The sequence below is a fragment of the Phocoena sinus genome, chromosome 3 (assembly GCF_008692025.1).
Source record: "Phocoena sinus isolate mPhoSin1 chromosome 3, mPhoSin1.pri, whole genome shotgun sequence".
Classification (NCBI taxonomy): Eukaryota; Metazoa; Chordata; class Mammalia; order Artiodactyla; family Phocoenidae; genus Phocoena; species Phocoena sinus.
The window spans coordinates 131,121,236-131,143,655 of NC_045765.1; the positions used below are offsets into that span (position 1 = coordinate 131,121,236).

Here is a 22,420-nt window from a genome sequence, read left to right on the forward strand (position 1 = left end):
GTTTACCAAATACCAGCAAAACTTGTCTGATTTCAAGTACCTTAAATACTTCTCAATTTGGGCACTTAAATACATTAATAGAAAATAGAGTCTTAAGCAAGTATTTTTAGTGACATCAAAACCGAGTTTAAAGATCATGTGAGGTACCAACAAAGTTGTCCATATCTAAGTAGCAGCCCACTTGCTTTGTTTGCTGAAACAAGGTACTGTGAGGAAATGCGATCTTCCTACTTCAGTCCCCCAATCCTAGACATGGGGCAGCATGAGGGTAGGGGCTTTGACAGAAGCTAAAGTGCTAAACTGGAAAAAAAAAAAAAAAAAAGACAACGTTGGTTCCATTATATTAATACTCACTTGCAGATTTCATAAACAACACCTGAAAATAAGCAGTGTCAAATCGTGGCTAAGCAGCTTTCATCACAGCAGCCTGGGTTTAATTAGGTTTTACATTTTTAAAGTATTTTAGGTTTGCCTAGTGCCTTTAAGGTGCATTGGGCCCTGGTCCCAGAAAGATTAAAAAACAGAAATTAATTTTAAAGGCCCTTCATAGGGAAAATAAAATGCCCTTAGCTTGAACCACAAATACTGTACATAAAGGCCTCCAGTTTCTTTTCCTCCAATCCATTTTCCACGTATCAGAGTAATTTTTTTAAAACAAAAGACAGATCATGTTTCTCCCTTGGTCAAGCATCTTCAGTCGCTTCAGGTAAAGTCTAAACCTTTAACGTAGCCTACAAGGAACTGCACGATCTTGCTATTGAAGGAGTAGAGCATGGTGATTATGGAGCAAAGAGCTAGGCTGTCTCCATTTGAATCCAGTTCTGCCATTTACCAGCTGCGTGACCTTGGGTAAATTACTTTTCCTGTCTATGCCTCAGTGTTTCTTCTCTGTAAAATGGGGATAATAATAGAATCCATCTCATAGAGTTGTGAAGATAAAGTGAGTATAATACATACATATAAAAAGCACAACACAATCCCTGGCACATAAGAAGTTTTATATATTAGCTACTATCTCTTATCTCCCTTGTTTCTTCTCCTCCTTTCCCCCCAACTCTGTGTTCCAGCCATTCTGCATCAGATAGGCCCTAGAATGTCCCAGGAATCATGCTTCCAGACCTTCCCACATCTTGTTTCTCTATTTTAAATACTTGCGGCCAAATCTCCCTCTTATCTTCTTTCCACCCCCATCCTTCTATCTTTGCTTAACCACCACTTGCTTTGGGAAGCCTTTCCAGTCCAGGCCAGTTGTTTCTAATATGGGCTTCCACAGCCCCAGGTAGGACTGCCAGAGGTTAGGAGGTCCAGTTAAATATGAACGTCAGATAAACAATAAATACTCTTCTAGCATAAGTATGCCCCATGCAATATTGGGATTTCAGATAAACAATGAATGAATTTTTAGTAAAAATAGGTACTATGCAATATTTGAGATACTAAACACTTATTTATCTGACTTTTGAATTTAACTGGAGTCCTGTATTTCATCTGTCAACCCCACACCCGGGAGATCCTCCATCATAACCCTTACTACACTTCAGTAATTTAAAAAGTACGACAAGTGGTTTTGTTTCCCCCACTACAGTGATAGCTGTGCAAGGGCAGGGCCCAGGCAGCCATGCTAACTGTTTTAGACCTGGCATGGCAGGCATTCCACAAGTACCGAGGAATAGAGCCATCAGGCCAAAGCTCAGGCACCCCCTATTACGAGTTAACTCTAACGGCAGGCAAACTCTCTGGGAGGACAAAGCCTTTTCAACAAGGTACCGCTAGCCTCTTGTCCACAGGTGGGTAAAATGATGGTACTGCTTTTCAGAATATCTCGTGTGATAATATCGATTCCCCAATACCAGTTTTAAGATGACCCCACTACTTTGTATTCAAAAAAGGACTCTGAGTTTTCATACCTATTTCACTTGACTCTTAAGGCAAGTATTAATATCCACAACTAACAGGTGAGGAAACAGAGGCTCAGAGAAGGTAAGCAGCTTGCCCAAGATGACCAATCAAAGAGAGCGACCATTTTAACCCGAGGAGCTGACTGTGCACTCCTCCCACCATACCACATGGCCATCTGGACCAATTTAAAGAATCATAATTCTTAGGTCCTTCCTCCTCACCTAGACACCCTCTCAAAGAAGTCTGATACCTGACTCCGCTCCACAGATTTAATTGCTCCTCCTACAAAAGTTCCCCAACAATTGCCTGAGAAGAGACAGGGAGGCCTGGCATCTGTATTTTGAAATACAGGTAAGTCTTAGCTAATCTCTCATGTTATAAATGACATTATTTAGGTCTGAAGACTAAAGACCTTGCTCAGAATTACAGGAAAATAGGAGGAACACTGACTGGAACCTGAAATCTGTCCCTTCTCTTTTACCTGAATCTCTAGAAGACACCACCCCACACTCCGCTAAATTTCTGGGGACAAAGATTTACATTTTGATTACATATATTTGTCAACTTTCTTCTGGAATGAAAAATGGCTGAACCCGCTCGCCAAACAGCACCTAGTAACTCACCTCTTCGAGCACCTCTGCAAAATTCATCAGCCGGAGGGTATGTGGGCTTTCTGCCACTGGGAGATGCCTGTAAGGCTGACTAGATGCTACTTGTGCCCCTTCTCCTAAAGGGTCTGAGCCCGAGGGAGATTCACTCAGGCCGGAGAAGGACTGCCGCTTCTACTAGAACAGGAAGCTGCCACGTCTAGTCCAGTCTCTCTCACCTCCCCCGCTCCAGCTCTACTTCCGTAGGCTTCTGAAGGAAGCTTCCTCAAAGGAAACTTCCACTTTGAAGCAGCGGAAACAGGAAGCAGGGAATAACCAAGAAAGATTGCGCCGCGCGGAGCAGGGGGTCAGAAGCTAATGACCTAGAACATAGCAGGCGGTGAGCAATTTAATAAAGCTAGAAATGCAACCCTCCAACAATGGTAAGTTCTTAAACGATTGCAGCTTACTTGGTTTGGGGGGAAAGTGCGGAGAAAATATCACAGGACTGCAGACCTGCTGTTGGAGGTTCCTCGGGCAGCCTTCTGTTTGGAGCACGAATACCGGCTGGCTGGCTGGACTGGCCCCTAGATATGCAGCAGCATCGAGGAACCTAAGGAGGCTGTGCTCCCCAGCCCGGCGGAAGGAAGGATACTGGCTCCTCAGGTCCTGCCTAAAACGAAAATCACAAACGCAACTGAATTATAATTATTGTTTGTATGGGTCACTGAAGAAAACGTCTGTGCTGACAGAATTCTAGCTGGAGCCTTCGTTTGGAGCTCGGAAGCGGACCTTTACAAAATTACCGACCTGGTTACAGCCGGCATAGAAGGTTCTCGCAGTTGTCAAAACCATCTGGCCAAGGACGAGGAGATGTCCCTCAGGGGAATCTCTTTCCCGGGCGCGGTTAGATCCCCTCATCTGGATACGGCGTCCACCTGGCCTAGCTGCCGCCCCACCCCACCGCTACCCCACGCCGCGCGCGCTCAGCTCCTGCTGCAACCCGAGCTCAGTTGCCCGGGTAACAAGGGATGCACACGGAGCGGGCCGCTCAACGCGAGTGCGCCCTGCGCGCTGTAGCTCCTCCTCCCCCTTGCAGACCCCGGCGGCTGAGTGTGCCAGCAGCGCGCTCGGGAGCGGGTCTTTAGCCGGGAAAGCGCGGTTCTCGTGCCGCTCTGGGCTCAGCCAGTGAGAAGCCGGGGGTGTGGCTGAGGGAACCTGCAGGCAGAGTACTTATGGGCTCGCCGCGGGTCAGGCCTGGCCTCTTCCGCACTCTCGCGCACGCGTGCCCACCCCCACCGCAGCCGGGGAGTCGTAGAACGGCCACCGGGCTTTATCATGGTGACCCCCTGCTCCACCAGCCCTGTGAGTCCCGCCGCCCGGGCTGGGAGGCGGGACGACCAGAACCTCCGTGCCCCGGTGAAGAAGAGCAGGCGCCCACGCCTCCGGAGGAAGCAGCCGCTGCAGCCGCTGAACCCGTGCCCGCTACCCGGAGACTCTGGCGTCTGCGACCTGTTCGAGTCCCCCAGCTCCGGCTCGGATGGTGCAGACAGCCCCGCGGCGCGAGGCTGCAGCCCCCTACCCGGTCCTGCCCAGCAGCTGGTGCAGCTTGATCTACAGACCTTCCGCGACTACGGTCAGAGCTGCTACGCCTTCCGCAAGGCGCGGGAAAGACACTACCACCCGCGGGAGTCATTGGCGCGGCAGCCACAAGTGAGGCGCTGGTAGACCCAGCTCTCCACCGCCGCTCCTCTTCTTTTCCCGGGCTCTCTCCTTTTCTAATCTGTCTGCCCTCCGCGGCGCCCCGGCCCTCGCCAGCCCGACTTCTGCCCCCGGTCCGAGCGGGAAGGGGCTTTGGAGGGCCGGGCCACCAGCCTCATTTTACAGATGGAGAAAAGCGAGGCCTGGACGGCTTAAGTGACCTGCCCGAAGTCTCCAAACTGTTTAGCAGGGACGCGGTAGAATGCAGATTAGTTAAGACAGTTTCTAGGTTCGAGTCCAGACTCCTACCGACCCCGGCAAGTTACTTCACAGTCCTAAACTTGTTTCTTCATTTGCAAATTGGTGACCTCCCTGCCCCCACTGATTGCTGAGAGTATTACACGAGGTAACGTGTATCCGCGCTCGGCACGGTGCCAGGCACGAATCCCGGCGGCCTGGCTCCTAGCCCTGCCTGTGCTATTTCCACAGCAGCGCGGCCCACCTCTTTCCGTTTCCAGCGCCTTTAGGTTTTTCCTCTGTTTCCTGCCTCCCTCCGGGGACGCTCCCTAGGTCTTCGTGCCCTGTCCCTTCCACAGCCGCTCTCAGCCCTAGGCTCAACTGGCCCGCCTCCCTCCTCCCTCCGGCAGGTAACGGCGGAATCCCGCTGTAAGCTGCTCAGCTGGCTAATCCCCGTGCACCGCCAGTTCGGCCTCTCCTTCGAGTCGCTGTGCCTGACGGTGAACACTCTGGACCGCTTCCTTATCACCACGCCTGTGGCTGCAGACTGCTTCCAGCTGCTCGGGGTCACGTCCCTGCTCATCGCTTGCAAACAGGTACTTCCACGCGGGGTCTGGGGCGGGGAGCCAGACTCCCGGCCGCTCTCTGGCCGCGCGGCTCTTCAGTGCACACGGCTGAGTGCAGGGTTCCCTGAGCTCATTTTGCAAGCTTACATACCCCACAGCCTTAACTACAGAATTCCCTCCAAAACGAACAATCCTTTCACCCAGCCCGCAAAGAAATAGGCCGCGTGTCAACAGCTCTCTCTAGCCCCTCTATTCTAGTCTCCGAAAAAAAAAAAATTCAAAATTTCTCAAACCTGTTTTCAGCGTTGCGCTGGAAGTACACCCCAGATGATTACAGTGGAAGTATGGAGAGGCGAAGCCCCAAATATCTCGCTGGAAGGGATGGGGGAAGTCCTGGTTTTCTCCCGGGTGTGAGACTGGGTGGGCCTCCGGCCCTGGATGCTGCGCAGCGAGGGATGAGCGCCCCTGTGTTACAGGTGGAGGTGCACCCGCCGCTCGTGAAGCAGCTCCTGGCCCTGTGCTGCGGCGCCTTCTCCCGGCAGCAGCTCTGCAACCTCGAGTGCATCGTGCTGCACAAACTGCACTTCAGCCTGGGCGCGCCGACCATCAGCTTCTTCCTGGAGCATTTCACGCACGCACGCGTGGAGGCCGGGCAGGCAGAGGTGTCCGAAGCCCTGGAAGCGCAAGCCCTGGCGCGCGGGGTGGCGGAGCTGAGCCTGGCTGACTACGCTTTCACCAGCTACACCCCCTCCCTGCTGGCCGTCTGTTGCCTGGCGCTGGCGGACCGTATGCTGCAGCTCCCTCGCCCGATGGACTTGCGCCTGGGCGGGCACCCCGAGGCGGCGCTGCAGGACTGCCTGGGCAAGCTGCAGCTACTGGTGGCCATAAACAGAACGTCCCTGACTCACATGCTGCCCCTCCAGATCTGCGAGAAGTGCAGCCTGTCCCCGAGCTTGAAATGAAGTAGACCCTTGGTCTCCTTTGATCCCCTGGCCTGGCTGCTGGACCTCTCCCATTGCTTTGAAAGAGTGCAGTATTGGCCCACAGAGAAGGGTTCAGTCCTCCCACTTGGTCACCAGGTCATCCTGCAGGTTGCAAATAGTGTACGATTGTGGGGTTTCATTGTTTATTTATTTTGCTAACATCGCACGAGAGAAGAGACGAATCTTTCCCCAATAAACAGGCTGCCTGTGGTGGTTTGTCTGAATACTACCAATGCGAGTGTCCACGAAGAGGGAAGGTGAAGGCAATCCGGGAATAGAGGCGGTCAGCAACCATGGAGGGTTCCTCCCTCCCCCCAGGCATCTCTGTTTGGGAACACCAGGTTTGGAGAGGTTCCTGTAGACCGAGGTTCCAGTTACAAGGCAAGTCAGGATCACTTGTTGGCCTGTAACTGGTGACCTTGTTAGGCTGAGGACTGCTAGAGGTTCAAAGGGCGAGGTGGGGTGTGAGGCTGAAAAGAACCCACAGCAGTCCATGTTGTCTAGCGGGGCCAGGGGGCACACTGCTGGTGCAGAAGATCCCAGGCTGAGAAGCTTTGGGGACTGCAGTCCCACTAGCTAGGGCAACCAAGAGTTACCCTGACAACTGCCAGATGTGGGAAAATGAAGGCTTTGCAGGCAGTTATGGCCATTGCAAATTGAGTCCATTTATCCTGCAATCACATGTTGAACAGTTCTCTCTTGTCTTACACCTACTATGTGTGAGCCCATGGTAACAATGGTGCAATAGTAATCATGGCTATCATTGAGTGCTTACATGTACCAGGCACACTGTTCAGCATTCATTATTTCAATCCTTCAGCAGTTCTAAGGCAGCGTCTATTATCCCATTTTTCAGAGAAGGACACTGGGCCGCAGAGAGGTTAAACACTAGTGGAGCAGCCAGGATTTGAAGGCAGGTGATCTGAGTCCAGAGTTCCACCCTTTGCCACATGCTCAATTTCCTCCACTTACAGGTTTCTGGAAATGCTAAAAAAAAAAAAACACCTCTTCCCAAGGTAGGTGTGGGACAAGTGATCTGTTCAGTGCCCTCCATTTAATAGGGACTATGGAGAACATATTTGGAGAGCCAGTACAGTCCTTGCCTCTAGTCATGTCACAGGAGTCATTTTACAGATGGGGAAAGTGAGTCAAGAAATGCGACAGAGGCTTGCTGGAGTTCTGTGACTCCACAGCTGTCCCATCATCTTCATTCTCACTGTTGTGAATCTGCTGTAGACCCTGAATCTGTAACCTCCAGCAACGTCTCTGAGCCCAATCGCTAACTGATAGCGGGGCTATTATGAAGCTTAAATGAGATTGCTATGAGGTAGTATAAAGTAGTGCTTAAACACTTGGACTCTGGAGTCAATTTGCTGTGTGACCTTAAGCAAGTCACATATCTATGCTTAAGTCTTTCCTATAAACATGAGAGTAACAGTAGCATTTACCTGGTAGTGTTGAGTTATGGATTTAATGAGATGTTCTCTACAAACCCCTCAGCACAGGTCCTGCCTGGCACATAGCAAGTCTTCAAGAAGCCTAGGGGCTTCCCTGGTGGCGCAGTGGTTAAGAATCCGCCTGCCAGTGCAGGGGACATGGGTTCGAGCCCTGGTCCGGGAAGATCCCACATGCCGCGGAGCAACTAAGCCCGTGCGCCACAACTACTGAGCCTGCGCTCTAGAGCCCGTGTGCAGCCCGCTAGCCTAGAGCCCGTGCTCTGCAACGAGAGAAGCTACCCAATGAGAAGCCCGGGCACCAACGAAGAATAGCCCCTGCTTGTGGCAACTAGCGAAAAGCCTGTGGGCAGCAACAAAGACCCAACGCAGCCAAAAAAAAAAAAAAAAAAAAAGGCTGGTGGCAGCCTGCATAATGATGGGGTGTGGGGAAGGAGTTACACAGAAAAAAAAAACTTGGTGAAAAAATAGAGATAAAGCAAATACAGGAAAATGTTAATGCTACTGTTGTTCATTGTACTGTGTTTTTCAAATTTTCTGTATGGTTGAAAAAATAAAGTTTTGGCAGAATAAACTCAGTCATGTTCTACTGCATTTAGAATAAATCTAAATATATGACAAATGGCACAAATAAAAAGCAAACTCAAAACATACTTAGAGAAATTTCCTTGCACTTCTTGTGCACCCAAGTACTCTCCAGAGACAGGAGCACCTTACGAACGCTTCTCTCCTGATATGTTGATATGCTAAGCTCTCCAGGAACTTTCTCCTCCTTGGCTCAAGGAGGGGGAAGTGGTGATCCCCGAGCTGTTTGAGGAAAAGCTGGTCTGTGATGGTGAAAAGGAGGAGGAAAATCATATCACCTGTTCCAAGTGCCAAAATATCTGGAGCTCTCAGCCTGGCTATTAGGGGATGGGGTACCTCTGCAAAAGTGATTTTGGGGGGAGTTGTCTTCACCAGCATTTACTCAGCTAAGATTGATATGGGGGATTTGGTTCCAGAATCATCCAGACCAGGAATCATGTAATCATGCTATTCCAGCTCCTGTTGCCACAGACAATCTACTGTACATTTTTATGCACAATGCCCATATTTTTCTACTCCAGTGTGGAACTCATTGATGGAAAATGGGCCTGTTTTGGATCTTGCCATGTGTAGAGATCTCCCCAAAACTCAGCTAAGAGCTTCCCCACTCCTTTTGCAGACTGGGAAGCCATTAAGGATAGGGGTGGGGAATGGACTGACTAGTGGCTAACCAGAGGAAGTAAGAGACAAAGCCAGCAAGAGGCTGTGGGAGGCTGCAGGTGCAGCTGAAAAGGCACTTCAAAACAGCAACATTAATTTATCCACACCAAGCACCAGTCGCATTACAAAAACAATCTCATCTCACAGCAACTCCTCTGAAGTTAGTGTTATGTTTTTCCAAAAGAACTGGGGTTCAGTTATCTGGTGGAGCCTGGGTTCCAACCCTAAAGCCAGAGCTTCTTCCTCACCATCAGCGACACCACACCAACTCTAGCTGGCTGACCTCACTGGTTCCTGCATCTATAGATGCCTCAGAGTCTCTAAGTCTATTCTAACTATATCACTGGATTGCTTTCCATCACTGTTAGGGGGATCTTGTTTATTAATCCAGATAATAAGTGCAAATTAAAGAGGATCTTTCACTACTCCTATGAGGTGTAAGGCACCAAGTTAAGGTGCCCAATAGGGGGGGTCACAAAGATTTCAATTTCAGATGATTGTTCAAACTGTATGGATATAAGAGTGGTCCTGAAAGAGACCCCTCACCCAAGGATCTAGAGATGCCCCTTCCTGGGAGAGGCTTCCGGCTTGGGAAGAGGAGCGAAGACTCTGGCTGAGTCAACAAGGCCGGTTGTACAGAGAGTGACCAAATGCCTCGAGCGGTAGCTGAGGCTTCTGGGGAAGAGACCGGTTTTAGGGGATTTGGGGCTGTCCACTGTGGACATGTGTGACCCTCTCTTTTAAAGGCTGTGCTCAGGTGCTGCTGCCTGAGAAAGTGCGGGGTAGAGGTAGGGGTACGGAGCGGGGCTCTAGGCAACAGACCAAGTGGATGTCAAAACCAGGGGGGCTCCCTAGCCTTGGGTGTGGGGACTTCCGTAATCTGGGGCTGTTCTGGGGAGTCCCTGCTGGACTTCTACAATACATCCCCAGCAAATCCTACATGGCGGGGCAAATGCCGGGGTCTGACTTTGGCAGTTGACACTCCAAGTTTGTTTCGTGCCTTGTGGCTGGCGTGGGAAGAAAATGAAATAAGAATCGTTAACTTTTCCATATTCCCGCTGTCCGTACGCGGAAAGGCGGTACCCAGCGTTAGGGACCAGTAGGAGTTGTCCTCCCCTCCTCTCCCTTCCTATGGCGTGGCCGGGAGGCTGCGGCGCCAACGCTAGCCAAAAGAGCGCTCGCGGGCCCCGGCCCCGCGCTCGCGGCTCCCGGGGGAAGCCGCGTTGCCAGGTTAGGTTTTAACGCCTCCGCCCGCGCACAGATTGTCCGGGGCTGAAGGCGCCACCACTGGCGCTCAGGCGCGAGCCGCCCCTCCCGCGCGGCCGTCCTCCTACTCCACCCCGCCTTCCCTCCGCACCTTCACAGTCGCCCCTTAGCCCCACCCCGGCCACACGCCTCCCCGACTTCCGGCCGGCTTCAGAGCCTCGGGAGCGCTGGGTGTCGGGTCGCCTTCCCGGCCCGGCCGCCGCCTCCGAGCAGTCGACGAGGGGCTCCAGGCCTGAAGCGGGCGGGGAGGCAGGATGCAGGCGTGCGGGGGCACCGCGGCGGGTCGCCGGGCCTTCGACAGCATTTGCCCCAATAGGATGCTGGATCCGCGAGGCCGGCCGTTCGGCAAGCCCGGGAAGCTGGAGAGGAAGGTGGGGCCGCAGGACGGAGCCGGGCAGGGTCCTCATGCTCCTGGCAGTGAGGGCTGACCCGCGCTCACCGTTTCTGTGCCCGGCTAGTTCGCCCCTGCGCGGAAGCTCTTTCTCGGTAGCAGCTGCAGCAGCCCGGTGTCGGTGTACGAGGATCCCCCAGACGCCGAGCTCGCTGCGCTGCCAGGTGATACCGGTGGTCCCTGCGCGACCCCTCGGGTTCCCCGCGCCAGGTGGGTGGGGCGCGCGGGCCTCAGAAGAGCTTTTCTCCCTGGGGTTTCGGAGTCCTGGCGGCGATGCCAGCGGCGAGCCCTTGCGGGGAGGCTTAGGGTCCGCCCGACGCGTGTCTCCGGTTCTCCCTCCGCAGCCCTCACCACCATAGACCTGCAGGACCTCGCTGACTGCTCCTCGTTACTCGGGTCCGACGCGCCGCCTAGTGGTAATTCGGCCGCCTCACAGGTACCTCTCCTGGTGGAAACTCGCGGCCTATCGAAGCCCAAACTTCGATTCGGGAGTCAGTTCTCGAGTTTCCTCAAAGAATCCTTTTGGGTGGGGAGCGCAGGCACATCTGGCTAGCAGGGGGAGATGTCCTGCAGAAATCCAAGCCTCGAGGATTAGAACTTCCTCTTCCCTCCTAGTATGTTAACGGTGGCCGCATTCTCAGAACTGTTTTGACCAGCTCTGGGCAGGGAAGCTCATCTGGAGGGCTCCCCTGCCAGATGGGTCTCCCATTCCCCTCCCCATCTATTCCTTGGAGCTGTGATAAAGCAACGTGGAGGTTGCACACTGAGGGACCAGGTGGGTAGATGGGAGCAAAGTTGCTCTCTGGTCACCTATCTGTTCTCCCAACATGCCTTTCCCGGCCATTCATTAACCATTTTCATTCCCTGGATGTCTAAGGAGTGTGGAGATCGGAGAATAACTTCTCGATCAAGACTGGAAGAAACGAAGATAATTTACATTTGGAGGAAGTGGGAAGAGTGACAAAGGACTCGAAGAAATCTGACTGAAACCGTTGCTCTCTACAGAGATGGCCCTTCAGCAGTTGGGCACTTTATAAAAGTCCTTTTCGCCCCCTGCAAAGGCTGCTGTCACTTACTCACTCCCATGGGGCAAAGAGGCATTTCCCCCCAAAAACCTATCTTCTTACTTGCATCCCACTTCTACCACTTGCCAGGGCTGAGACTCTCCAGCCAGATGATGGCATCTCCCAGCACTGGTGTCTGGGAGGTCAGAAGCCTGCCTCATCGATGGATATGAATGCATCCATCGATGCATATGAATGGATATGAATAGCTAGATGCAGCCTCCAGGAAGGGTGCCAGTTCCAGGTTCCTGGCAGCAGGTGCTTGGGATATGAGGTTTCACGGGGACAGACCAAGTACAGAACTCTCCAGAGGAAATGACCGCCTCCTAGAACTGGGGTTGGGGTGGTGGAGCAAAGCTTCCCAGGGCCTCTCTAAGTGCCTCTTAGAATTGGGATAGAGCCTAGGGAGACTCAGGGTAGGTGGCAACTGAGAGCAGAGATTGTGAAGGCAACAGGTAAGAGTGGGAATTGCCCTGCAAAGGCCATTCTCCTGTTCTTTTAGGGTTTGGATGCTCAAATGAAAAAAGGCAATACATGAGCATCTTTCAACAGACCCAGAGGGCTACATCACGCCCTTACTCCAACATGTTTATTTTGCAAGAAAAAAGCCAAACCAAACCGAACAACAACAACAGAACCAAGCAGGCTCTTGCTGAAATTTTGCTTATGTATACAGAACTTAAATTTGACATCATGCTCTGCGTTAAGTTTTTTGGTTTTGTTTTGTTTTTGTTTTTTGGCTGCTGTTTGTGTTGGAGAAATGCCAGGTTTTTACCTAATTGGGAAGATAAGATTCACAGTTTCAAGTACAGAGCTCATGCCCGATGGCCCAGGCAAGAGGTCCAGGGTTTTTCCCGCTGGAAGGCAGAACTGGTACAGAAGGAGATATATCCCTAGGGGAAGATTCTGTGGGGGAACCCCCTGGCCAGTGCACACTCTGGTTATATTTCTCTTTCCTGTTGAGGAAAGTGGACAGAGAGGAAGTGCTCTAGAAGTGTTTGAGGTCCAGAGTGGGCCAAGACCTGGGATAGCACAGGAGGAATCATTTCCTGGGTGTCTGTCCCTGAGAGCTGGCCTCTAGTCTCATGGTAAGGGCTTTACTCTACTGAGAGGGAGACCTTTGAGCCCTTGGGAAATGTCTCATTTCTGACTCCTTCAACCAGGGAAGAACTTGTGCCTCAGGATTTGTCTGGGGCCCTCAGTCTTTCCTTTCTAAGCTCCCTTCCCCTTACAGACTCAGTTCTCAACTGGTGCTAGAGGTTTCCCTGGTTGAAGCTCTCCTCCCTGAAGGAAACTGATACTTGTACATTCTTTGAAGTTAGAGTCAGAATAAGTTCCTCTTCTCAGAAGTATTTGAATAGTAAAGAAGGGTGTTTGGGAGAAGAATATGATTAACCCAAAGGAAAAAAAAATGATAATAGTGGAATCAGTAGAATAGATATTTCTGATGGGCATACTGAATGCACACCTCACACCATGCTCCTTGAGAGGCTTCTTTCCCCTTCCCAGAACTGTCTTCATTGGAAGCCAGGCTTTCCTAAAAGGGAAATAAAAGCTAGAGGCAATGAGGTATAGAGGAAAGAGGACTGACATAGGCACCAGCATTCTGGGACAGAAGCTCCAGTTTCACTATTTCAGAGCTGGGTGGCTTTTGACAACGCGATTTCTCTGAGCTTCAGCTTCTCCATCATGGGAGGAGTCACTTCCTGGGCCCTCCTTACTTCCTACATTGGTGTGAGAATTAACAGAGAGACTCGATGTAAAAGTTTGTGTCAACTCTGTCCACGAATTAAGGGAATAAGAAGTTTCCTGGTCACCAGCCTTTTGCAGTCTCCTTCCGTCTCACGCACCCAGGCACATTGCAGGAACCCAGGAGAGTGTCCAGTCCAAGATGCTGGAGATGCATCACGCCGTACGGGAAAAGTCAACTCCAACTTTTTGAGAAACAGAAGAGCAAGAGGGGCCACGCCTGCTGCGTGCTGAACAGAAGCACTTTCCATAGCATCCCTGGCCCCTCATATCCTAGCCTACCTTTTCTCTTTCTGTGTGGGGAGAGGTGGTTTAGTTGTGACTGAGGCTTGGCGGGATATGTGGACTCGAGTCACTGCTTTGGATGCCTCCGCACGCTGGCGGGTCTTGGTAGGAAGGAAGGTGTGTACGTACGCCATGCTCCCAGCTCTTAGAGCTGTGGCTCCTCGGCCTGTGGGAGGTAAGTCGGGGCTGAAGGTCTAAGCGGGCGCACTAGCAACGCGCCTGGTTGGCTGGTGACTGGCCAATGAGGCGGCACCGGACTATGCCGGCTGCTAGAGGCCGGACGCGGGGCGGCTGTGCTGCGCGCAGAAGGACCGACGCGCGACGCAGCAGCGCGCATTTTCAGCGCCCGGCAGGACCCTCCCGACCGGGTCCCCGCTTCGTGCGTCCCTCTCCCCACCATGGCAGTGCAAGCCTGCTGGATTCCGTGTCTCGGGCAGGGCTTTGATTTTCAGGTACAAGTTTCCGCTGCGAGCGCGAGTGCATGCAGACCTGCCATCGAGCCTGGGAGGTTAACTGTCGGTCTAGGAAGTGTTCCAGACCCGCCAGACTCAACATTAACTAGTTTGTACCTCCCGTTTGTTTCAGAACCACTCCCTGCAAACGGCAGCGGACTTCGATCTGCAGGATTTCAGAGACACCGTGGATGATCTCATTGCAGGCAAGTGCAATCTCTTTGCAGTTCAATAACGGCGGGGGTGTCCTCTACCCCTCAAATCTGACTAGTTCGGATTTCGTGGTCCTGAAAGTGGTAAACCCTGTACCTGTCAACGACTCGCCAGCAACTCATCAAAGGGTTTGGCTCATCCAAATTTAGCTTCCCCCCGCCCTTTTCCTAATGGAGAAGATGAGTCGCTGGATCTATAGCGCTTTCTTAGTTTGCCCGTGTGAGCTCTGGGAGAGAGAACCCTACGCTGTGACGTGGCCTGGAAGACGCTGAGTGACAGGAGTGTGCAGAGTAGTGCATTTGTGTGACTTCAGGCAAGTTTGCCCTGGCCACCGTGGAAATCCAGTTCAGATAATCTCAACAGGCATTTATTGAGTGCCTGCTGTGTATGTACAGGATATCAGGAAGAGCCTGGGGATCGTAAGGATTGCAGAGTGAGGGGTGCTTTATTAATAAAGAAAAATCACGTAAACCCTATACCCGCGTGATATTTTGTCCCTGCAGTTAGCTGGGCACGAGTCTGAGGCTGCAAACCCAGCTCCCTCTCTTCCTCTTCATCAGACTCATCCTCTATGATGTCGCCTCCCCTGGCGGGCGGAGACTTCCCCTTCTCTCCTTGCGACGTACTGCCGTTTGGTCCCTGTCTCTCCCCACAAGACTTGCAGTCACCGCCGCTGCGCCCTCCCGACGTGCCCCCACCAGAGCAGTACTGGAAGGAGGTGGCCGACCAGAACCAGAGGGCGTTGGGGGACGCACTCGTGGAGAATAACCAAGTAGGGACACTGGGCTGGCGTCCAGGAGTCCTTGGGGCGGGGGCAGGGTATAGGGCTCCGGGAGGAAGTGGGGTTGCAGGAGCGGGAATGAGCCCCCTTGGACGTTAGAACCAGTGGACGAGTTTACGTAGCTGCTGTTGCTCCACTGGCTCTACCTCAGTTTACAACGTCACTAAGCGGGAATAATCTTACCCACCAGATTTTTTTTTTTTTTTTTTTTTTTTTTGCGGTACGCGGGCCTCTCACTGTTGTGGCCTCTCCCGTTGCGGAGCACAGGCTCCGGACGCGCAGGCTCAGCGGCCATGGCTCACGGGCCCAGCCGCTCCGCGGCATGTGGGATCTTCCTGGACCGGGGCACGAACCCGTGTCCCCTGCATCGGCAGGAGGACTCTCAACCACTGCGCCACCAGGGAAGCCCCATCCACCAGATTTTTAATAGGGCCACCAATACTTATTGAAGGCTTTCTATATGCCTGGTATTGTGCTTACCAGTTTACTTTCCTCATTAATTACTCACAACCATTGAGCTAGATACTTTCACCAGCCCCATTTTACAGATAAGGAAACTGACTTATAGGAAGGTTGAACTTCTATATCTGCCTGTTGCCCAAGTCAGCACTTCTCACCGCTACACTGAGGATTAACTGAGAAACATTTTTTCTAAGCGCTCTGTAAAAATAAATAAATAAATAAATAAATAAAATTATCATTCTCACCAGTGTAAACGTCCTTGGGGCCCCAGTTTCTAATTAGACGTTAGGATCTGCGTTCAATTTATGCAGAGTGTACAGACGAGACCGAGCATGGTAGACTATCCCTGAATGTTTGGGTCTCCTCCTGCAGCTGCACGTGACGTTGACCCAGAAACAGGAGGAGATCGCCTCACTGAAGGAGCGGAACGTGCAACTGAAGGAACTCGCCAGTCGGACACGGCACCTGGCCTCGGTGCTGGATGTAAGTGGGGCGCGCGCGTGTAGAACACTGCAGAAACTCGGAAATGTTCTGTGCACCTCCCACCCAGCTCCCGGTGTTGGGAGCCGGCGGGGGTCGGGGAACGGAGAGGACCGCTGGGAGCTCGCTGAGTCACTTGCAGGCGTTGCCTAAGTCGGCCGAGTCGCGCAGTTCGAAGTGCGCCCAGGTCTCCTTTGAGCGCCCAGCACGAGGGGAGTCCGGCTGGCCCCAGGGCGGCACTCCTCCCCATCTTTTTGTAGAAGCTGATGATCACACAGTCCCGGGATTTCGGGGCGGCAGCTGAGCCCATCCCACTCAAGGCGACTTCCAAAAGGAGCCTGGAGGAGTTGTTCAGCGCTGCGGGGCAGGATTGCGCGGAAGTGGACGCCATCCTGAGGGAGATTTCCGAGCGCTGCGATGAAGCGCTGCAGAGCCGCGATCCCAAGCGGCTCCGGCTGCAGCCCGAGCCCCTGAGCACGGACGTCAGGCCTGGGAACCTGCACGGCGCCTTCCGGGGACTGCGCACAGACTGCAGCCGGAGCGCGCTGAACCTGAGCCACAGTGAGCTGGAGGAGGGCGGCTCCTTCAGCACCTCCATCCGCAGCCACAGCACCATCCGTACCCTCGCTTTCCCCCAGGGCAATGCCTTCACCATCCGGACAGCCAACGGGGGTTACAAATTCCGCTGGGTCCCCAGTTGAGCTGAGATGTGGTCCTCCGAAACACTGCCCTCTATCCAAACTGAAGCGCCTGGAAGCTAAACGGGAGTAGCTGAAACCTGGTTTCTCAGAAGAACTCCACTTGCAGAGCCGACGCCAGCCTGAAACTTTTTTTTCAGGAACAGAAACGTTTTGATACGGATGCACTGTAAAATTCTGGTACAAAATACTGTGTAGTCCCTCCCCTTTTCACAGCGAAACCGTGTGTGTATGTGTGTGTGTGTGTGTGTGCGTGCATATGTATGTGTATACATACGCTTATATATCACAGTCAATTTTTAAAGTGTTTATTTTTAGCAGCTTTGAATTACGTACTTTTTAGAGCTGGAAGGGACCTAAAAACTACTTAGGTATTTTATAATTGTAATAATGCCCTATTTTCATACGAAGCATAAGGGGGCTCTAAGAAGTTAAGCAATTTTCTACAAAAAGAAGCGTCATGGGCACCTCCCGAGTGCTCTCGCTAGTCTTTTAAAGATTGTAGGTTCAGAGGCCAGGTCTCTGGGTGAACGTTTCAATACGTCACTCACTTCCCCTGATCACTTAATTTTGTTACTATTGGAATCTTTCATTTTAGCCGCCAGAATAAAAAATTAGGAGAGGTTAGGGTTAGGAATTCCTAAACACTTGTCTTAGGGCAGGCAAAAAAACAGAGGAAAGTGAAGATTCTCAGAGTCGATGGGTTATTGACAAAATAGGTGCTAAACACGTTTGTTTGTAATGATCATTTACATAATTTTGTAAGATTTATGATAAATGTTTATATTAATTGTATATAGTTTTATTTGTCTAGACAGAATAACCACAAGAAAAGCAAACTTAGTAAGAAACACATTGTTTTAAGAAAATGGTACATCCCACATGAAAAAGAATGTGCATATTTTAGGGTGTTCATATATTTGGGGCACAGAAGCCAAGTGTGGAAACCTTGGTAAAAGTAAAACTATCTATTTGAATTCCATGGATAAAACTGGGGTACACATTCATGTTTTATATTTCTTGGCTTCATCTTCTAAGAAAAACTTAGGTGTTATATGGTGCCTTCTCTTTGCCTTTTCTTTATCCCCTTTTGCGTGGGCTTCCTTTTTCTACTCTGTTGTGAAGTTTTGTTAGTAGAGTATGTCAAGTCGTGATTTGTCCTAACCTCCACAGTTCTCAACAGGAGGGCTGCTTCTTGCCTTTGGGGGCTCAGCATGGGCAAGTGTCCAACCCTGTTACACCACATTGCTGGTTCTGCCATCCGAATGCCATCTGAATGGAGAGATCAGGTTACAGGTGAGCTGGGCAGGCTGGCGGAACCTGCTTCTCCAGTTTGTCCTGTGTAACTGTTATCTGTATTTAAATGGCCATTTTGAAAACAAACAAGAAAGTGATAAAATAGAGCACATTTCCTCATACTTTGTCTAACAAATGGACTCTTAAATGGGCCTCAGCAGCTGTGGCTCACGGGCTCCAGAGCACAGGCTCAGTAGTCGTGGCGCACGGGCTTAGTCGCTTCACGGCATGTGGGATCCTCCTGGACCAGGGCTCAAACCCGTGTCCCCTGTATTGGCAGGCAGATTCCCAACCACTTTGCCACCAAGGAAGCCCTGAGAATTCTTTTCATCAGTGTGAATATAAAGTTACTGCAGTTCAGCATCAGAAGAAACAGAAAATAAAAACAAAACCCCTTAACTTGTTTCAAGAAACAATCAGCTTGTGAAAAGTTCTTTTCCTCTCCACTCCTCAGTTAGTATCTTCATAATGCATTAGCTTCAATGACAGAAAACTTAAAAAATTATCTATATGTATTTTTCTATTTGTCTTATGCCTGGAATTTAAAAAATTACAAGAGCTATCAAGACTTCTGTGTGTGGTAGTAGGTGGTTTTATGGCCTTCCCCATGCTGAATGAGCCCACAAACCAGAGCTTCTTTGACCTGGTGTTTTCCTCACTTCTTTGGGAAGCTAACCACCCAATGACTGAGTGCTTATACCAGCAATGAAGGGAGCTGTGCCCACTAATTTATGTCCTTACATTCCTTACACGATGCGAATTCTTTGTACTGCTTGTTGCTGATTTAGTAGGAAACCTCAGTGACAGCAACTTTAAACCAAATCTTAGCCATTTTCTCCATGATTCTTTGAGCCTATATTCAGCTATGTGATCTAGTGTAGCTCAAGAAGACATGTTAGCCTGAAATTATCCCAATAATTCCTTCATTTCCAATAGGAGCAGGCACTGTTCAAGGTGTTTGGGAGATAGTCATGAACAAAACGAAGTCCTTGCTGTCATGAAGTGTGCATTCTAGTGGGGGAGACAGATACTGAACAAACAGCATATAATGTCTAATAATTAACATGTTATATAGGAAATAAAGCAGGGTCTAGGGATAGTATGTGACAGGAATTATTATTTTAGATAACATGGTTGGAGTGTTTCTAAACAGTTTCTATAGCAGCAAAATCAGTTTAAAAAAAGAGGCACACACACTTTAACTGAATTTTTTTTTAAGGAAATGACCTCATAATTGCAACACTTAGATGTTGTTCTAAAGTAGTGGTTCTTAAATTGTAGCATGTATCAGAATCATCTATAGGGCTTATTAAAACCAACCTTGCTGGGCCCCATCACCAGAGTTTCTGATTCAGTGAGTCTGGGTAAAGCCTGAGAATGTGAATTTCTAACAAGGTGCCAGGTGATGTTGATGCCTGGGTCTAGGGCCACCTTTGAGACCACTGTTGTAAAGAAATTTTTTAAAGATCACTTTAACAAGGTTAAAACAAACAAAAACCAATTTACCTGATGTTATGCAAATAATTCTTGTGATTTAGGATTAAGTTTTTAATGATACAAACCACACTACATTCAAACAAGAGCTATATTTCAAAAAGTTGGAAGTGACAGTAATGTGCTTTGAAAAATGATGTTAGATGACCCAGAAGGTAGCTTCAATGATGAGATGAATACCTTCAATGAAGGACTTGATGTTGAAGATAAATGTGAAGAGTCTGAATAATATTACTTATGAAATGTGTTAAAGAAGCTCAATTCAGTTGGCCCCTAATGTGGGCAGAGAGATCAGGACCTAGTCCTAATTCTTCTAATTAACTCAAAGGTCACTTAGAAGAATAATATGTAACAGTTGAAGAATTATGGTATCATTAATTTATAATATTAGCTAATGATATTTTTGTGTCTATGTTTAACCTAAAGGAGAACTAGGCAGTACAATGATATTTAAAGAATTTAAAATTATTTGGAGCAATGATATGACCAATAAGGGATTAATATCCAACATATATAAACAGCTCATACAACTCAACATCAAAAAAACAAACAACCCAATTTAAAAATGGGCAGAAGAATTGAATATACATTTTTCCAAAGAGGAAATGTAGATGGCCAACAGGCACATGAAAAGATTCTCAGCATTGCTAATCAACAGAGAAATGCAAATCAGAACCCCAATGAAATATCACCTCACACATCTCAGAATGGCTATCTTCAAAAAGAACAAAAATAACAAATTTGGCGAGGATGTGGAGAAAAGAGAATCCTTGTGCACTCTTGGTGGGAATGTAAATTGGTGCAGCCACTGTGGAAAACAGTATGGAGGTTTCTCAAAAAACTAAAAATAGAACTACCATATGACCCAGCAATTCTGCTCCTGAGTATATACTTAAAAATCTCCAAAACACTAACTCAAAAAGATACATGCACCCCAATTTTCACAACAGCATTATCTACAATTGCCAAGACATGGAAACAATTTAAATGTCCATCAACAGATGAATGGATAAAGAAGATGTGGGGGTATATATACAATGGAATATTACTCAGCCATTAAAAACAATGAAATTTTGCCATTTGCAACAACATGGATGGACTTGGAGGGCATTTTGCTAAGTGAGGTAAGTCAGACAGAGAAAGACAAACACTGCATGATATCACTTATATGTTGAATCTAAAAAATACAACAAACTAGTGAATACAACAAAAAAGAAGCAGACTCATAGGTATAGAGAACAAACTAGTAGTTACCAGTGGGGAGGGAGAAAGGGGGAATATAGGGGTGGGGGAGTGGGAGCTACAAACTATTGGGTGTAAGATAGGCTCAAGGATGTATTGTACAGCACAGGCAGTAAAGCCAATATTCTGTAATAACTGTAAGTGGAAAGTAAGTTTTAAAAATTATATAAAAATAAAAGAATTTTTTAAAAGACACTAAATTTTGATAATATTCAAATTCATAAAAATAGTTCATGCACAAGCCAAAATGTTCACTTAACAAAAGAAAATCATTATATCGATAGTTTGCAGTTTATACTGGTTGTCTCTATTTTTTTTAAAATAGATCTTTATTGGAGTATAATTGCTTCACAATACTGTGTTAGTTTCTGTTGTACACCAAAGTGAATCAGCCATATGCATACATATGTCCCCATATCCCCTCCCTCTTGACCTCCCTTCCATCCTCCCTATCCTACCCCTTTAGGTCATGGCAAAGCACCGAGCTTATCTCCCTGTTCTATGCTGCTGCTTCCCACTAGCTAACTATTTTACATTCAGTAGTATATATATGTCGATGCTACTCTCACTTTGCCCCAGCTTCCTCCTCCCACCCCATGTCCTCAAGTCCATTCTCTACGTCTACGTCTTTATTCCTGCCCTGTCACTAGGTTCATCAGTACCACTTTTTTTTTCTAGATTCCATGTATATGCGTTAGAATATGGTATTTGTTTTTCTCTTTCTGACTTACTCCACTCTGTATGACAGACTCTATATCCATCCACCTCACTACAAATAACTCAATTTCATTTCTATTTATGGCTGAGTAATATTCCATTGTATATATGTGCCACATCTTCTTTATCCATTCATCTGTTGATGGACATTTAGGTTGGTTCCGTGTCCTGGCTACTGTAAATAGTGCTGCAGTGAACACTGTGGTACATGTATCAGTTTGAATTATGGTTTTCTCAGGGTATATGCCCAGTAGTGGGATTGCTGGGTCGTATGGTAGCTCTATTTTTAGTTTTGTAAGGAACCTCCATACTGTTTTCCATAGTGGTTGTATCAATTTACATTCCCACCAACAGGGCAGGAGGGTTCCCTTTTCACCACACCCTTTCCAGCATTTATTGTTTCTAGATTTTTTGATAATAGCCATTCTGACCAGTGTGAGGTGATACCTCATTGCAGTTTTGATTTGCATTTCTCTAATAATTAATGATGTCGAGCATCTTTTCATGTGCCTCTTGGCCATCGGTATGTCTTCCTTGGTGAAATGTCTATTTAGGTCTTCCACCCATTTTTTAATTCGATTGTTCTTTTTTTGATATTAAGCTCCATGAGCTGTTCGTATATTTTGGAGATTAATCCTTTGTTGTTTCATTTACAAATATTTTCTCCCATTCTGAGGGTTGTCTTTTGGTCTTGTTTATGGTCTCCTTTGCTGTGCAAAAGCTTTTAAGTTTAATTAAGTCCCATTTGTTTATTTTTGTTTTTATTTCCATTACTCTAGGAGATGGGTCAAAAAAGATCTTGCTGTGGTTTATGTCAAAGAGTGTTTTTCCTATGTTTTCCTCTAAGAGTTTTATAATGTCTGGTCTTACATTTAGGTCTTTAATCCATTTGGAATTTATTTTTGTGTATGGTGTTAGGGAGTGTTCTAATTTCATTCTTTTACATGTAGCTGTCCACTTTCCCCAACACCACTTATTGAAGAGGCTGTCTGTTCTCCATTGTATGTTCTTGCCTCTTTTGTCATGAATTAGGTGACCATATGTGCGTGGGTTTATCTCTGGGCATTCTATCCTGTACCATTGATCTACATTTCTGTTTTTGTGCCAGTACCATACTGTCTTGATTACTGTAGCTTTGTGGTATAGTTTGAAGTTAGG

At 48.7% G+C, this 22,420-nt stretch overlaps 2 protein-coding genes across 2 annotated transcripts; both read left to right on the forward strand.

Annotated features, from left to right (window-relative positions):
• Positions 1 to 3,824: 3,824 nt before the first annotated feature.
• Positions 3,825 to 5,952, forward strand: CCNO (cyclin O). The gene is made up of 3 exons (XM_032625048.1): positions 3,825 to 4,199; positions 4,835 to 5,020; positions 5,467 to 5,952. The coding sequence occupies exons 1-3, from the start codon at positions 3,825 to 3,827 to the stop codon at positions 5,950 to 5,952; spliced, it is 1,047 nt and encodes a 348-aa protein (XP_032480939.1).
• A 4,240-nt stretch (positions 5,953 to 10,192) lies between these two features.
• Positions 10,193 to 16,516, forward strand: MCIDAS (multiciliate differentiation and DNA synthesis associated cell cycle protein). Its single transcript, XM_032629227.1, has 7 exons — positions 10,193 to 10,309; positions 10,397 to 10,493; positions 10,674 to 10,765; positions 14,013 to 14,085; positions 14,653 to 14,864; positions 15,708 to 15,818; positions 16,076 to 16,516. Exons 1-7 carry the CDS (start codon positions 10,193 to 10,195, stop codon positions 16,514 to 16,516), a joined length of 1,143 nt encoding a protein of 380 aa, XP_032485118.1.
• Positions 16,517 to 22,420: the final 5,904 nt, after the last annotated feature.